Genomic DNA, 11,874 nt, shown 5'->3' on the forward strand with positions numbered 1-11,874 from the left:
AGTAAGAACCCTTTGCTACTTCCTAAACTGCTTCCACAGAAGACTACTGGAATAATGCTATTTCTGGAACTCTGGCTTGTTCTAGTTGTTCTTTCCCATTCCGTGGTCGACATGTTAGCTTTCTTTTTCCTTCCTCTTACTCTTCACACCTTCCTTCAGTTGCTTTTCTCTGTTTCTGTCTTGTTTAGGTTTTTTCTTGTTAAATCGCTCTTCCTGCCAGAAAAGAGAGGAGGCAATATAAATGTATGTAAAACAAATAACCTGTCACTGCCTGGAATCTGGAGACTGGAAGAAGGGGTTTTCTAGTGAGTGCTTCTTACAGGTGTTCTAGTAGCTCTTAGTTACAGAGCACAGACCTAACTACTGGTGTGGGGAAGGCTGCAGGAAGTGGTTAGTTCTCTCTGTGAGAATTAGTATATGCATTTCGATAGATCTGCCAAAATCAAAATTTGATGAACATATAAATACCTGAAAAATACCTTACAGACATGATTTTGGTACTTTCTAATTATGGATCACCTGGTTTTACAACCTTACTGGTTTATACATAATTATTTGGTTTGTAATGATACTTCCACAGTGAATAAAGATGCCCAGTATTTTCCATTGTAGAAACTTCTCTCTCAGTTGCTTATTTCTTTGTCAAGTTCTTAGCTGTCTGGGTTGAAGCTTTCTATACTTGCTTCCTGCCTCAGACTGAATAGTTTCGGAAATCTTCAGTTAAAATCACAGAATCACAAGGTTGGAAAAGACCATTGAGATCATTGAGTCCAACCATTCCTGTCCTCTACTAAACCATATCCCTGAGCACCTCATCTACCCATCTTTTAAATACATCCAGGGTCGGTGACTCAGCCACCTCCCTCAGCAGCCTGTTCCAGTGCCCGACAACTATTTCGGTGAAGAATTTTTTCATAATGTCTAATCTGACCCTGCCCTGGCACAGCTCTGTGCCATTTCCCCTTGTCCTGTCTCCTGTCACCTGGCTGAAGAGACCATCGCCCACCTCTCTACAACCTCCTTTCAGGTAATTGTAGGTGGTGATAAGGTCTCCCCTCAGCCTCCTCTTCTCCAGGCTAAACATCCTCAGCTCCCTCAGCTGCAACTTGTAAGGTTTGCTCTCCAGCCCCTTCACCAGCCTGGTTGCCCTTCTTTGGACACAGCTAAATTCAAGAATGGTCTCTGGACAGAAGTTGGTGAGAGGTTGTTTCTTGTTTACAATGAAACAATTTTTATCAATTTTTCTTTTGAGATATTTGGCACTCCTGAGCAAATCCTCTGGAATCAGAACTGGGAGCGAAGACTTGGCAAAAGGACAGTTCTGAGATAAAAGAAATACTACTTACTGTCCTCCAAAGACTGGGAAAGATTGGATGACCTACACCTTTGAAAATCTTGTTATGTATGTTCAGGATCTACAGGCTTCCAAAAGAGTTATTCCGATGGCCCCAGGGTAGAGGTAATGGGTAAGGTAGCGAATACAGGGGCTGAGCAGCACCCATCTATGTTGAATCAGACTTGCATGACAGAAGACATACCTCCCAAACCAAGACACATTGACCATAGAGGCCTAGCAGTCCAAGGAGATAGGGAGGATGGGTAAAGGCAGAACTGATGCCTGGTGGGCAGTACCGCATCTTCCTCTGGCTTGGGATGGAAGTTGGGAGTTTGTGAGTTAGGGGGCTCCAAGCCAGGGACTTTGGATGTGGAAAGGTTCAAGACAGTCACTTCCTTCTCTGGGAAAGCCCGCTAATCCCTCATACAGCTGTTTGGTAGTTGTTTTCTTTACCTCTGTTACAAATGAAAATTTGAAGCTGGTTTCTTTGTGCAGAATGGCCAGTGTAGGGTTTGGAGCCCTCAATGCATGTACCCACTTGGTCACCCTAAACGTTGCTGCAGTCCTTGGCTGTTTCTCTGGGGGAACCAGTAAGACGTTCCTCCTTTTTTTTTTAATCATTATTTTAACATTTCCTTCTGAGAGTGCCATCTCCCCGTGGCGGACAGGCTGACTGCAGAAACCCCCGCGCTTGCAAATCACCTCACGAAGCCTGAAGAGCGCTCTGGGCCGTACAGAGCAGAGGCTGCTCATTGCGCGGCTGGCTGCCGTGGGCCGTTAATCCCCCCGTGCACAGGCGCAGCGCGGAGCGCTCTGCGGGCAGTCCCAGCCTCGAGATAACCGGGAAGGAAAGGAGGGCGGCTCAAGGGCTACCTTTGGGCTCTGTGCTTTGCACCACCCACGAGGATATCTCGCAATGCTGGCCATGTATTCCTCAGCTCGTTGCCAATCCTCCTGCCACCGCTGAACTCGATACTGAGGCTGGGACTTTGCAATCCTATCCAGGATGGCGCGGTTCTCCTGCTTCACTCTCCGCAGCTCCTGCCTTCGTTTTTCTCCATTTAAACTAGGGAGGGAAATCACATAAGCAGAATCAGACCTCTTCATGCTTGTTCATGTCCCCACACCTGAGAACCCAGAATGAGAAATGTCTGTCGAGCTTGTGTCAGGGGAAAATTTGCGTAAGGTTTCATACCGCTCCTACAGGGACTTGGTCCTCCTTGATCTACATTAACCAGCCCTTGCTACCCAATCCTTTTGTCCTCCTTAAGAGGATTGTCTTTGTTGAGTATTTCCCAAACACAACCCTGCCTCTATGGTAGTTTGGTGCATGTTAGAAGGGGAAAAAATGCTAGATTTGAATTAATCTTGGATTTATCTTGGATTAATATCAATCCTGCTGTCTTGGAATTGCAGTAGTGCAGTACTGCAGGTGAGGGCATGGCTGGTGTCTGAGGTGCTTAAGAATCAATTTCAGCTACTTTGGTTTATGTGTTTATTTTGTGTACGAACCTGATGGACTGAGTTGGGTGGCATGAAGATAGCGGCGATAAGCATAACTGCCTTAAACGCCTTGGAAACTATTTGTCATTTCTTAGCCTGTAATTTCCCAGGCAGCTGAGCTGATCTCCTAGCAGTCTCCTACCACCAAAAAAGGAAGAAAGGAAGGACTTGCTCTTTCTCTGTCCCTGCTCATCTCTTCACTGCTCCCAGCTGTGTGGTCTTCTCCACCCCTTGCATCAGCCCTGGAACTCATCACTTCACAGGAAGTGGCAGAAAAACTATCCAGGTTTGTTTGGTTTTGTTGGGATAGTTTTCTGCTGCTGTCTCAAGTTTAATTAGCTAATGGAGAGGTTTGATGAAAACCAGTGTTGATCCAAAGAAAACAACAAGAGTTTGCCACTTGAAGCAGGAAGTGAGAGATGGAATGAAAAGCGTGAGGATGCTCTGCTCCTTCCCTATCTTGTGAAATCACACGCTTGGCAGCAGAGCTCACTGATGCTCAGTGATGCCTGCACTCAGATGGGCATTATTCACTACTGACAAGCCAGAAGTGCAATGAAGTGGATTTGCATGTTGTGGACATGACCAACACTGGTTCAGATAATTTCTGTCTTCCCAAGGAGTTGTGAGAATGTCAGGATATTCCTGACAGTGACATGCAGTGAGTTCCACCTGGGTCACTTGCACCTGAGTTGCATTTTGCTGTCTGAAGACAGTTTAGGACCTGATGAGCAGTCAGTCTGCCATGAAGTGGTTTGTCTGTAAATGAATCACAGGAGGCAACAACCGCCACCTGAGTTACACAAACCCTTCACTTCAAAAGCCTGTCCATGATGATGGCTGGTTTGTTGTGCCCTACTTCGGGTGTGAATTTCCTCCTGAATTAAAAATATGTAAGGTGATTCTCACTAGTGATAAAAACCCAAGGCATATTTTTGCTTGGTCTCCTTTGAGCAATGAATTATCTTTTCACTTCTGCCTGCTTCCTGCTCCACTTTTTCATTTTAATTCTATTTTTTCCTCTGGTTTTATTTCATCTCTAAGCTTTGGATCTCCCTCTTTCCGGTGGTGTCTGTAGGAACAACTGGCAAAGTCAGCAGCAATGACTCACTCAGTAGGAACAACAGCTTTGCTGAGACATAATAGGTTTGCTTCGTTTATTTCCTTAAAGTAGGGCAATGTTCTTCCTCTTTTTTTTTTTTCTTTTTCATTCCCTCAGTTATTAAACTGAAAACCTAATTTAAAGCAAATCTTCAACAGAGGGTAGGAGGAAAATGACCCAGCACTGGATTTCATGTGACAGGGCAAGCAAACGGCCTTCTGAAGTGTTGATTATACCTTAGGCTGCCTTTTAAAATACGTGTCCTCACAGAGCAGTTTATCCTTAGCTATGTTTGTCCCTGGGAAGGTAACTTGATAACTACATAGAAATAGTGCTGCTGATGTTACCTTTTGGCCTTATAGTCATTTTTGTTATCGATTCGCCCCTTTGTTCTCATGATGCAGGACATCTTCTTCAGCAGCAAGCGGTTGTCTCTTTCGATGGCGGAACGTCGGTCTTCCTCCAACTTTGCATACAGAAGGGATAAAGAAATGTTTTTGTTTTCACAGGGCCAGAGCAAGCAGCAGTGACTTATCATGGGTACCTAGCAGGGTGTTCACAATTGCTGTCCCCTTCTCCACCCAGAGTGTGACAGACTCTGATCAGGCAAAGCTCTGTGCTACTGTTGCGAGAAGCCTGTTTCACCATTTCAATGGTGATGCAGCGAGAGAAACCCCTTTGCAATGCTGTGGTTTTGACCCTGAAATGCTCCCCTGCAACCACAGCAGCAGCCTGCATGATTAACAAATGCATTTCATTGTTGTGAGCAGAATTTCTATAAATATTTGTTAATTTATTTTCCAGGATCATCACTCTCATATCTCTCATAGATTTCTTGCCAGAATCTAAGATTGTTCTGATGAACCCTGTACAAATACAGGGACTCATCCAGGCTCCTCTGAAGTCAATGGGAGTCTTTCCATTACCATGGGTGGGCTTTGGATCAAATGGTAATTTTTCCATTGACTCCAGTGAGATTTGGATTAGGTCCAGTTGCAGACCATCTTTGTCCTGGAAGGGTTGCAAACTAGTGTAAGAAGAGAAGCAACAACTGGGTGTAACGAACAAGTGGAGAGAGAGATGTATGAGGCAGTGTAAGCTAGTACAGTTCATCATTATCATGATTTTAAGCCTCTTCAAGCTTGATTTTAGAATTGAAGATATTAATAAGCTCAGTCTCTGAAGTTAACTGTGTCAAAAGTGGGGTGAAAATTTAAGGAGTGCAGTGGAGGAGGGATGCCCCAGTGGACATCTCGGGGCACTGTCTAATTTATAATAGATGTTACCATCATGTTTTTCGAAGAACACCAACCCATGTGACAAGTGTGTTTGTGGGGATTGGGAAGGAACAGGGCAGACGTGAAGAGAAAAACTTATTTTCAAGGTCATTTGATACCCAAGAATGCCTTTGCCAGAGGGCTGAGTTGGAGGTAAAGGGAGAGAGGCTGGGTGGAGGAAAGCCCGGAAAGCACACTTTTCATAGCTGGACTTCAACATCTCGTTCCCAAAAGCCTCTCAGAACAGAATGACTAAAGAAATAGTCTTGTTTTGAGCATACTAATTCACTTTTCTCCTCCTACCACCCCTCTTTTTTAATTTTTCCATCTTTGATTCTAGGCACTCCAAAGACATTGCACGTCCCGTATAAAACAAATGCGCAATCCTGCTCATCCAGCTCTAATAGTTTTGGGTGGCCAATGTTAGAGTAGCAAGTTACTGGAGGGACTCTAGCCCATCTGCCTCATTTGCTGGGGTTTATAACCAAAGCGGGTCAGATTCTGGTCACACTGTAGTATAAAGTACCTAAGCCAGGTTCATTAAGTAATCCCAGCAAGCTCTGGATAAACCTGAGGAGAATGATTGTAAAGAAGACCTGGTCACTAGAAGGACACAACATTAGAGAATTTTTTTTTTTTGCTTTTGGCTTTTTGCTTTCTTTTCCTTCCATAGCATTTTGCAAAGGAGGAGACTGAGAAAGAGACTAGGACCACAGTCTTGCTCCCAGGTATCAGGATGTTTAGTTCAAAGGAATGTGCCTTAAAATACTGTGTTCCTGTTGGTTGGGTTGGGTTTGCTGGGGGGTTTTTTGTTAACCTGGGGGGGTGTTATGGAATGTTTCATTTTCAAAGGAACTTTATCAGTATTACTTTTACAGTAATAGGAAAAAATTAAGAGCAGCAATTGACTCCATATCCTAATATAGAATATGATTTTATGCATGGAGGAGAAATGAATTGTTTTGCAAGTGAAATGATTTTAAGGTGCCTGGGGATTATTATGTCACACAGTGAGATGATAAACAGTTTTAAGGAAATTAATTCTGAAGTCCTTACATGGGCTACGCTGGCATTGCCTTGGGGGTGGGGGCATTGTGTTGGAAATGAAGTCTTTAACAGGGTTTAGCAGCACGTATTTTGTACTGTTCTCATGCTTGGGTTTTTTTTAAATTGTTGTTGTTTCCTTTTAGCGAGCGGCGTTAATTAGGTAACAACTTATTTTCCACTCTCATCTTTTAATAAAAATCTGTCTCTTGGGAGCAGTAAGAATTTGAAGGATAACTGCCAGTCAAGGCTACCCATTGTTGTTTCTCGTGCTGTGAATATGTTAACATCCTATTATTCAGTTCATTGCTCCCCGTGTATCTCGGTTGTGCTATTCCTGTTATTTGTGACCTTTTCTTTCACGGCTGTGCAGAAGTACCTTCTAGGAGGCAATGTGAATGCTTTAGCACTTGTTTAAGTCTGAAGCACTCTGATTTCATCGGTAATCATAAAGATGAGTTATTTAATGTTGCTGGGAATGTGCTGTTCATGCATCCTGATAGTCCTGTCGCAACAATCGCTGCACCGAGGGGGAAGGGGGGGAAGACAAGACCCTGAAATTGTGACCATCTGGTAGTCTCGTTGTTTTCTTTGAAAGGAGAGGTGAAGGTCAGCATGCTAGTGCTCACTGAGGTAGCCGATACTATACCTTCAGCTTCCCTAGCTTCAGGTGGAGGTGGTTGTATACTGCAGGGGCACTTGTGTCCACTAGTGGTTTTGCTGCCTGGATCTGCAACAGAAATTAAATGTTTATCCATTTTTGTTGTTGTTGTTGGAAATACCCTTGCACATCATTCCAGGAAATCTTTTCATTCTCCTGTTCTGTTTTGTTAGCCAGCAATAACACTGTTAAACATATTATTCATTGTATCAGCAAAGCCAGACTTGCCCAGAAGAAGAGTAGTGGGAAATGAAAATGTTAAAGGCAGTTCTTCTAAAGCCTGCTGGAGATGCAAAGTGCTCTTTATGCTGGAAAAATATAAAATTACATACAGTGTGTAACAGTGGCAATGCTATTATGATGCAGGAAAGACTGCAGAGAATACAGGTGGTTTTCATTGGGCTATAAAAAGGAGAAATAAAAAGGCTAGTCTCAGATAGCCCTAGGTACTCCTAAGCTGTGCCAGGTCTTCTAAAGGGAAGCACATTTAGGATGCTGCCTGAAAGAGGGAAGCAGTACTGGAAAAGGACTTCTTAATGTTGAAAGTATTCCTGCACCTCCTCTTATTAGCTCTTTAGAATGATCATCAAAAGCAAATTCCGGATATAACTATTTTAATGGAGTAGGTAGTTGAGTTGCATAATAATATTTATCTCCATCCTGACCTAAACCGCCGTGCAATATATGAGGAAGCAGAATAACCTGTCAGCTGTCTTGGACTGAATAAATCCTGTGGAAGAAAAGCTGGTAATGTAATGGGGAGTGGATTTAGAGGGGAGACCACTGTCCCTCAGAGCACCTCTCCTGTGAAGTCAGGCTGAGAGTTGGGCTTGTTCAGTCTGGAGAAGAGAAGGCTCTGGGGAGACCTTATAGTGCCTTATATATTGGGAGGCCGGTACCTGAAGGGGCCTACAGGAAAGCTGGAAAGGGACTGTTTACAGACTCATGGAGTGACAGGACAAGGGTTAATGGCTTTAAACTGAAGGAGGACAGCATTAGACTAGACATTAGGAAGAAATTCTTCCCTGTGAAGGCGGTGAGGCCCTGGCACAGGCTGCCCAGAGAAGCTGTGGCTGCCCCCTCCCTGCCAGTGTTCCAGGCCAGGTTGGATGGGGCTTTGAGCGACCTGGGCTAGTGGAGGGTGTCCCTGCCCATGGCAGGGGGTTGGAACTAGATGGGCTTTGAGGTCCCTTCCAACCCAAACCAGTCTGTGGTTCTGTGACCTCCATGTAGCTCTGATACTCCCCAGCCAGCCTTGTGGTTGCCCTAACTGCTTGGCTTCTTGTGAAAGCATTCAGCTGCTTTTTTGTGGCTGTCATCTCTGAAGAGGTGGGATCTTAGAAGGGGCTGACTCCTTTCAATTCCAGCTGATTTCAGGTGGAGATGGGAGTGCTCATTTTAATCCTTTCTAGATTGCATCATGTTAAGTAGTTGATTTTTACTGGATAGCAGAACTAAATTTTGTAAATCCCTGAGGGTTTCGGTGGTTTTGGCTTCTGTGGCTTCTCTCTCCTCTGCCTCTTCAGGTGCTTTAAATCAGCAGGCTGTTTCGTTCTTTTAAAAATAACTTTAAGAAGACATGCAATTTGTAAAAGAAGGTTGCTATTGTAGCAGCTAGTAGAAATCACCGGTGGGAAGAATAAACTGGGATGTTGATGCAAACTTTGATTTTAATGTATAGATCTGCAAACTGGAAGAACAAAATTAATGCTTAGAAAAAACCTTTTCTTCTGTGGAATTCATTTCCCAGAAAGTGTTATAATTTCACTTCTGTCCTCATATGCACAACCATAAAAGGTAAAACCTGGTAGTTTTTAAGCTTACCTTAATCTTTGTTGTGGCACTCTACAGAGCCACAGTGGTTTTGGAACTATTTAATTTTTCATTGTATGCAGCACTGTGCAGAGAGGAGATGGAACTGTGGGGTTTTTCTCTGTTCCTTCCTTCCTTCTATTGGGAAAATACCAGAGTTACTCAGACTGCTGGCACCTCTGCATCATGCAGAAAGTTATAACCTATCCCATAACCTTTCAGGCCCCACCTGGAGCATTGTGTCCAGTTCTGGGCTCCCTGGTATAAAAAAGACAGGGATCTCCTGGAGAGAGTCCAGAGGAGGGCTATGAAGATGATTAAGGGCCTGGAGCATCTCCCCTATGAGGAAAGGCTGAGTGAGCTGGGACTGTTCAGCCTTGAGAAAAGACTAAGGGGGGACCTTATTAATGTTTATAAGTATCTTAAGTATGGGATGCAGGTGGAAATGGCCAGCCCCTTTTCAGTGGTTTGTGGGGACAGGACAAGGGTCAATGGCCTCAAGTTGGAGCACAGGAAGTTCCGCACCAACATGCAGAAGAACTTTTTCCCAGTGAGGGTGACAGAGCCCTGGGACAGGCTGCCCAGGGGGGTTGTGGAGTCTCCTTCTCCGGAGATATTCAAGACCCATCTGGATGCCGACCTGTGTGACCTGTCCTAGGGAGCCTGCTTTGGCAGGGGGGTTGGGCCTGATGATCTCTGGAGGTCCCTTCCAACCCCTGCGATTCTGTGTTTCCCATCTTTTTAGTGCTCATCTCCAAGAAGTAAACCTTTTTTGGGGGGGGGGGGAGAAGTGGCGTGTTACCTCTTTTCTTCCTTGCTTCCTATTTCCCCCCTTTCCTCTCTTTTATTGGTGCTTTTTCTTTCTTTTTTTTTTTTTTTAATGATATTGTGAGCTTCACTCAGGGAGCAGGGTCCCTTGCATTTTCTGGGAGCAATCCCCATCTCTCTCAGCAGAGCGAAAGCCTGTGCCACGCGTGGGCTGCGCCATGCAGGATGAGCTGCCGAGTCTCCCCGCTGCCTTCGGCTGCCTCAGCCCGCAGGTACCGCTGCTCTGGTCGCTGCTGTCACTGCAGCAAGGCTGAATGGATGCCAGCAGCTGGCATGGTCACATTTCCGGACGACTACCATGGGAATTTAGGCGTGCACCAGCATGACAACACTGAGGCACATGAAAAGGCCGCTCTTTGGTCACTGGAGACCTTGTTAGTCACTACTTGAGATGGGTGTGAACCCTTTAAAAAGGAACAAAATGTTGTACCTTCTAAGCCATCCTTTTCCCATAGGGATAGTTACTCTTCTTGCCCGCGCTCAGAAATTACCACTCACGTTTCACCCAAGAGCAGTTAAGTCATGGGAAATGTTTTGTTCTCTATAAATATATTCCTTCACTGTGTGTCATGATGATATCTAGCCTCTATTCTTGGCTTCCAAATGCCTTAGTGTGTGTATGAAGTGCTCTTTATGCTGAACAAAGGAGAGTTCTGTACGCGCAGTGGATGCTGAGAGTGTTTCAGCTACACTAATATTAGTTCCCTGTTTTAAAAGAGCCTTGCTTATATGCAATAGTAAGCCTCTTGAGGTTGAATCACAGAGAAGGAAATTTATTTATTTACTTCAATGCTGTCAATTTCATTAGAAAAATATGTAAAATTCAATTCTCTACCTCACCTTTAACTGTCTTCCACCTGAAAGTTAAATTATGGGAACAATGGAAGGAAGGAAGAAAGGAAGACATTTTTGTATGGTGAATGAAACTGACCCAATATGGAAATAAAGAAGAATTATTTCTTCATATTAAAGCTAATTACATTGTGATACACTCTTCCTAAGGTAGCAATACAGTTGAATCATCACTGGTGGTACCCACTACTTAAAGATTTTCAAGAGGGAGCAATCCTGCATCATTACTGATGTGGAGGAGATGACTGACCGAATCTTTTTCACTTCTAAATTTGCTGAACATCATTATGACAACTCTAAATGGACACAAGAACTATACCTAGGTCTGCTGGATATTCTTAAAACACACCTCTTGTACCTTACTGCTGATCAGTAGCTTTTGTAACAGCATTAGGAACGCGTAGAGCGCTGCTGTAGCCTTTTTGGGTAAGCTTATTCTTTCATGAAGGCCTCTGCTCATTATCAAGCAGTTGTACCTACCCTTTTCTTGTGTTCTTCATACTTTGCTTCATCCCATTTTAGCTGAAGGAATTTGTTGCCACACGGTAAAACTGGCTGGTAGGCTCGATGCATCTTGCACATAATAAAACATCGCTGAATCTGGGCTTTTTTTTTAAAAAAAAAAAAAAACAACAACCAAACAACCAAACAACAAAAGTGTGAGTAATACCAGTCTGAGCCTTCCCTAAAGCAAAGCTCTGGAGAGTTGTGGTATGTTTGTAGCCGGTCACGTGAGGGTTGTCATGGCATCGCTGTTCAGAAAAAGAATGACTAGCTGGTGGTAGCACTTCAAACAATACATTAAACGAATCACAAACAAGGCTGCATCTTAGAGCAAAGCATACCAAAGAGTGGGTTATTGATATATATAAAATAGATTACTGATTCTACATCCCTAGCCCGACTTGCCTCCTGCTGGCGCAGGAAAAACAGCGGTGTAAGCTATTAATGATGCTTGGCACGCTACCATAACCATGCAAAGGGCTGTGGGATGGGCTGTGTTTGCTGAGCCTGGAACTGATTGATGTGCCTCTGTAATGCCCCCAGAAAACCCGCAGTGGGAGGCGTCATCTTTTGAGCTGCAAGAACTTCTTGAAAAGTTTGTTTCTCCTCGATAGGTAGGCGCTTTTCAAAAGCCACAGCAGTGTGTGCATAGAGAAGTAGTTCTGGGTTTTAATAGCCTTTTCACCTGTCTTTATCTGCATGGCATCTGAATGCTTATGAGTTACAGAGAGCTCACTTGTGTGAAAGCCAGTTATTTACCAAGCTGACCACTGATTCTCCTGCAGGGACACCTAGGCTTTTGTTCTTTGCAGGCTACTTTGGCAGGGAGACCAATGGGCAATGATATCTTCTCAGGCCCACTCAAAACCAGAAACTCATTCAAGCTCAGCTTGGATTCCTCCAAAGCTGGGCTTAAGCTCAGACAGTTCATTTGATGTTTCCATCCTCATGGTGC

At 44.2% G+C, this 11,874-nt stretch overlaps 1 protein-coding gene across 1 annotated transcript; it reads right to left on the reverse strand.

The window, feature by feature from the left end:
• Nucleotides 1–2,113: 2,113 nt before the first annotated feature.
• On the reverse strand, nucleotides 2,114–10,988 carry CFAP97D2 (CFAP97 domain containing 2; the record flags this gene model as incomplete). Its single annotated transcript, XM_084280041.1, has 4 exons — nucleotides 2,114–2,402; nucleotides 4,289–4,407; nucleotides 6,912–6,992; nucleotides 10,896–10,988. 4 exons carry the CDS (start codon nucleotides 10,986–10,988, stop codon nucleotides 2,114–2,116), a joined length of 582 nt encoding a protein of 193 aa, XP_084136167.1.
• Nucleotides 10,989–11,874: the final 886 nt, after the last annotated feature.

Source organism: Gallinula chloropus (genome assembly GCF_964237585.1).
Source record: "Gallinula chloropus genome assembly, chromosome: 1".
Taxonomy (NCBI): domain Eukaryota; kingdom Metazoa; phylum Chordata; class Aves; order Gruiformes; family Rallidae; genus Gallinula; species Gallinula chloropus.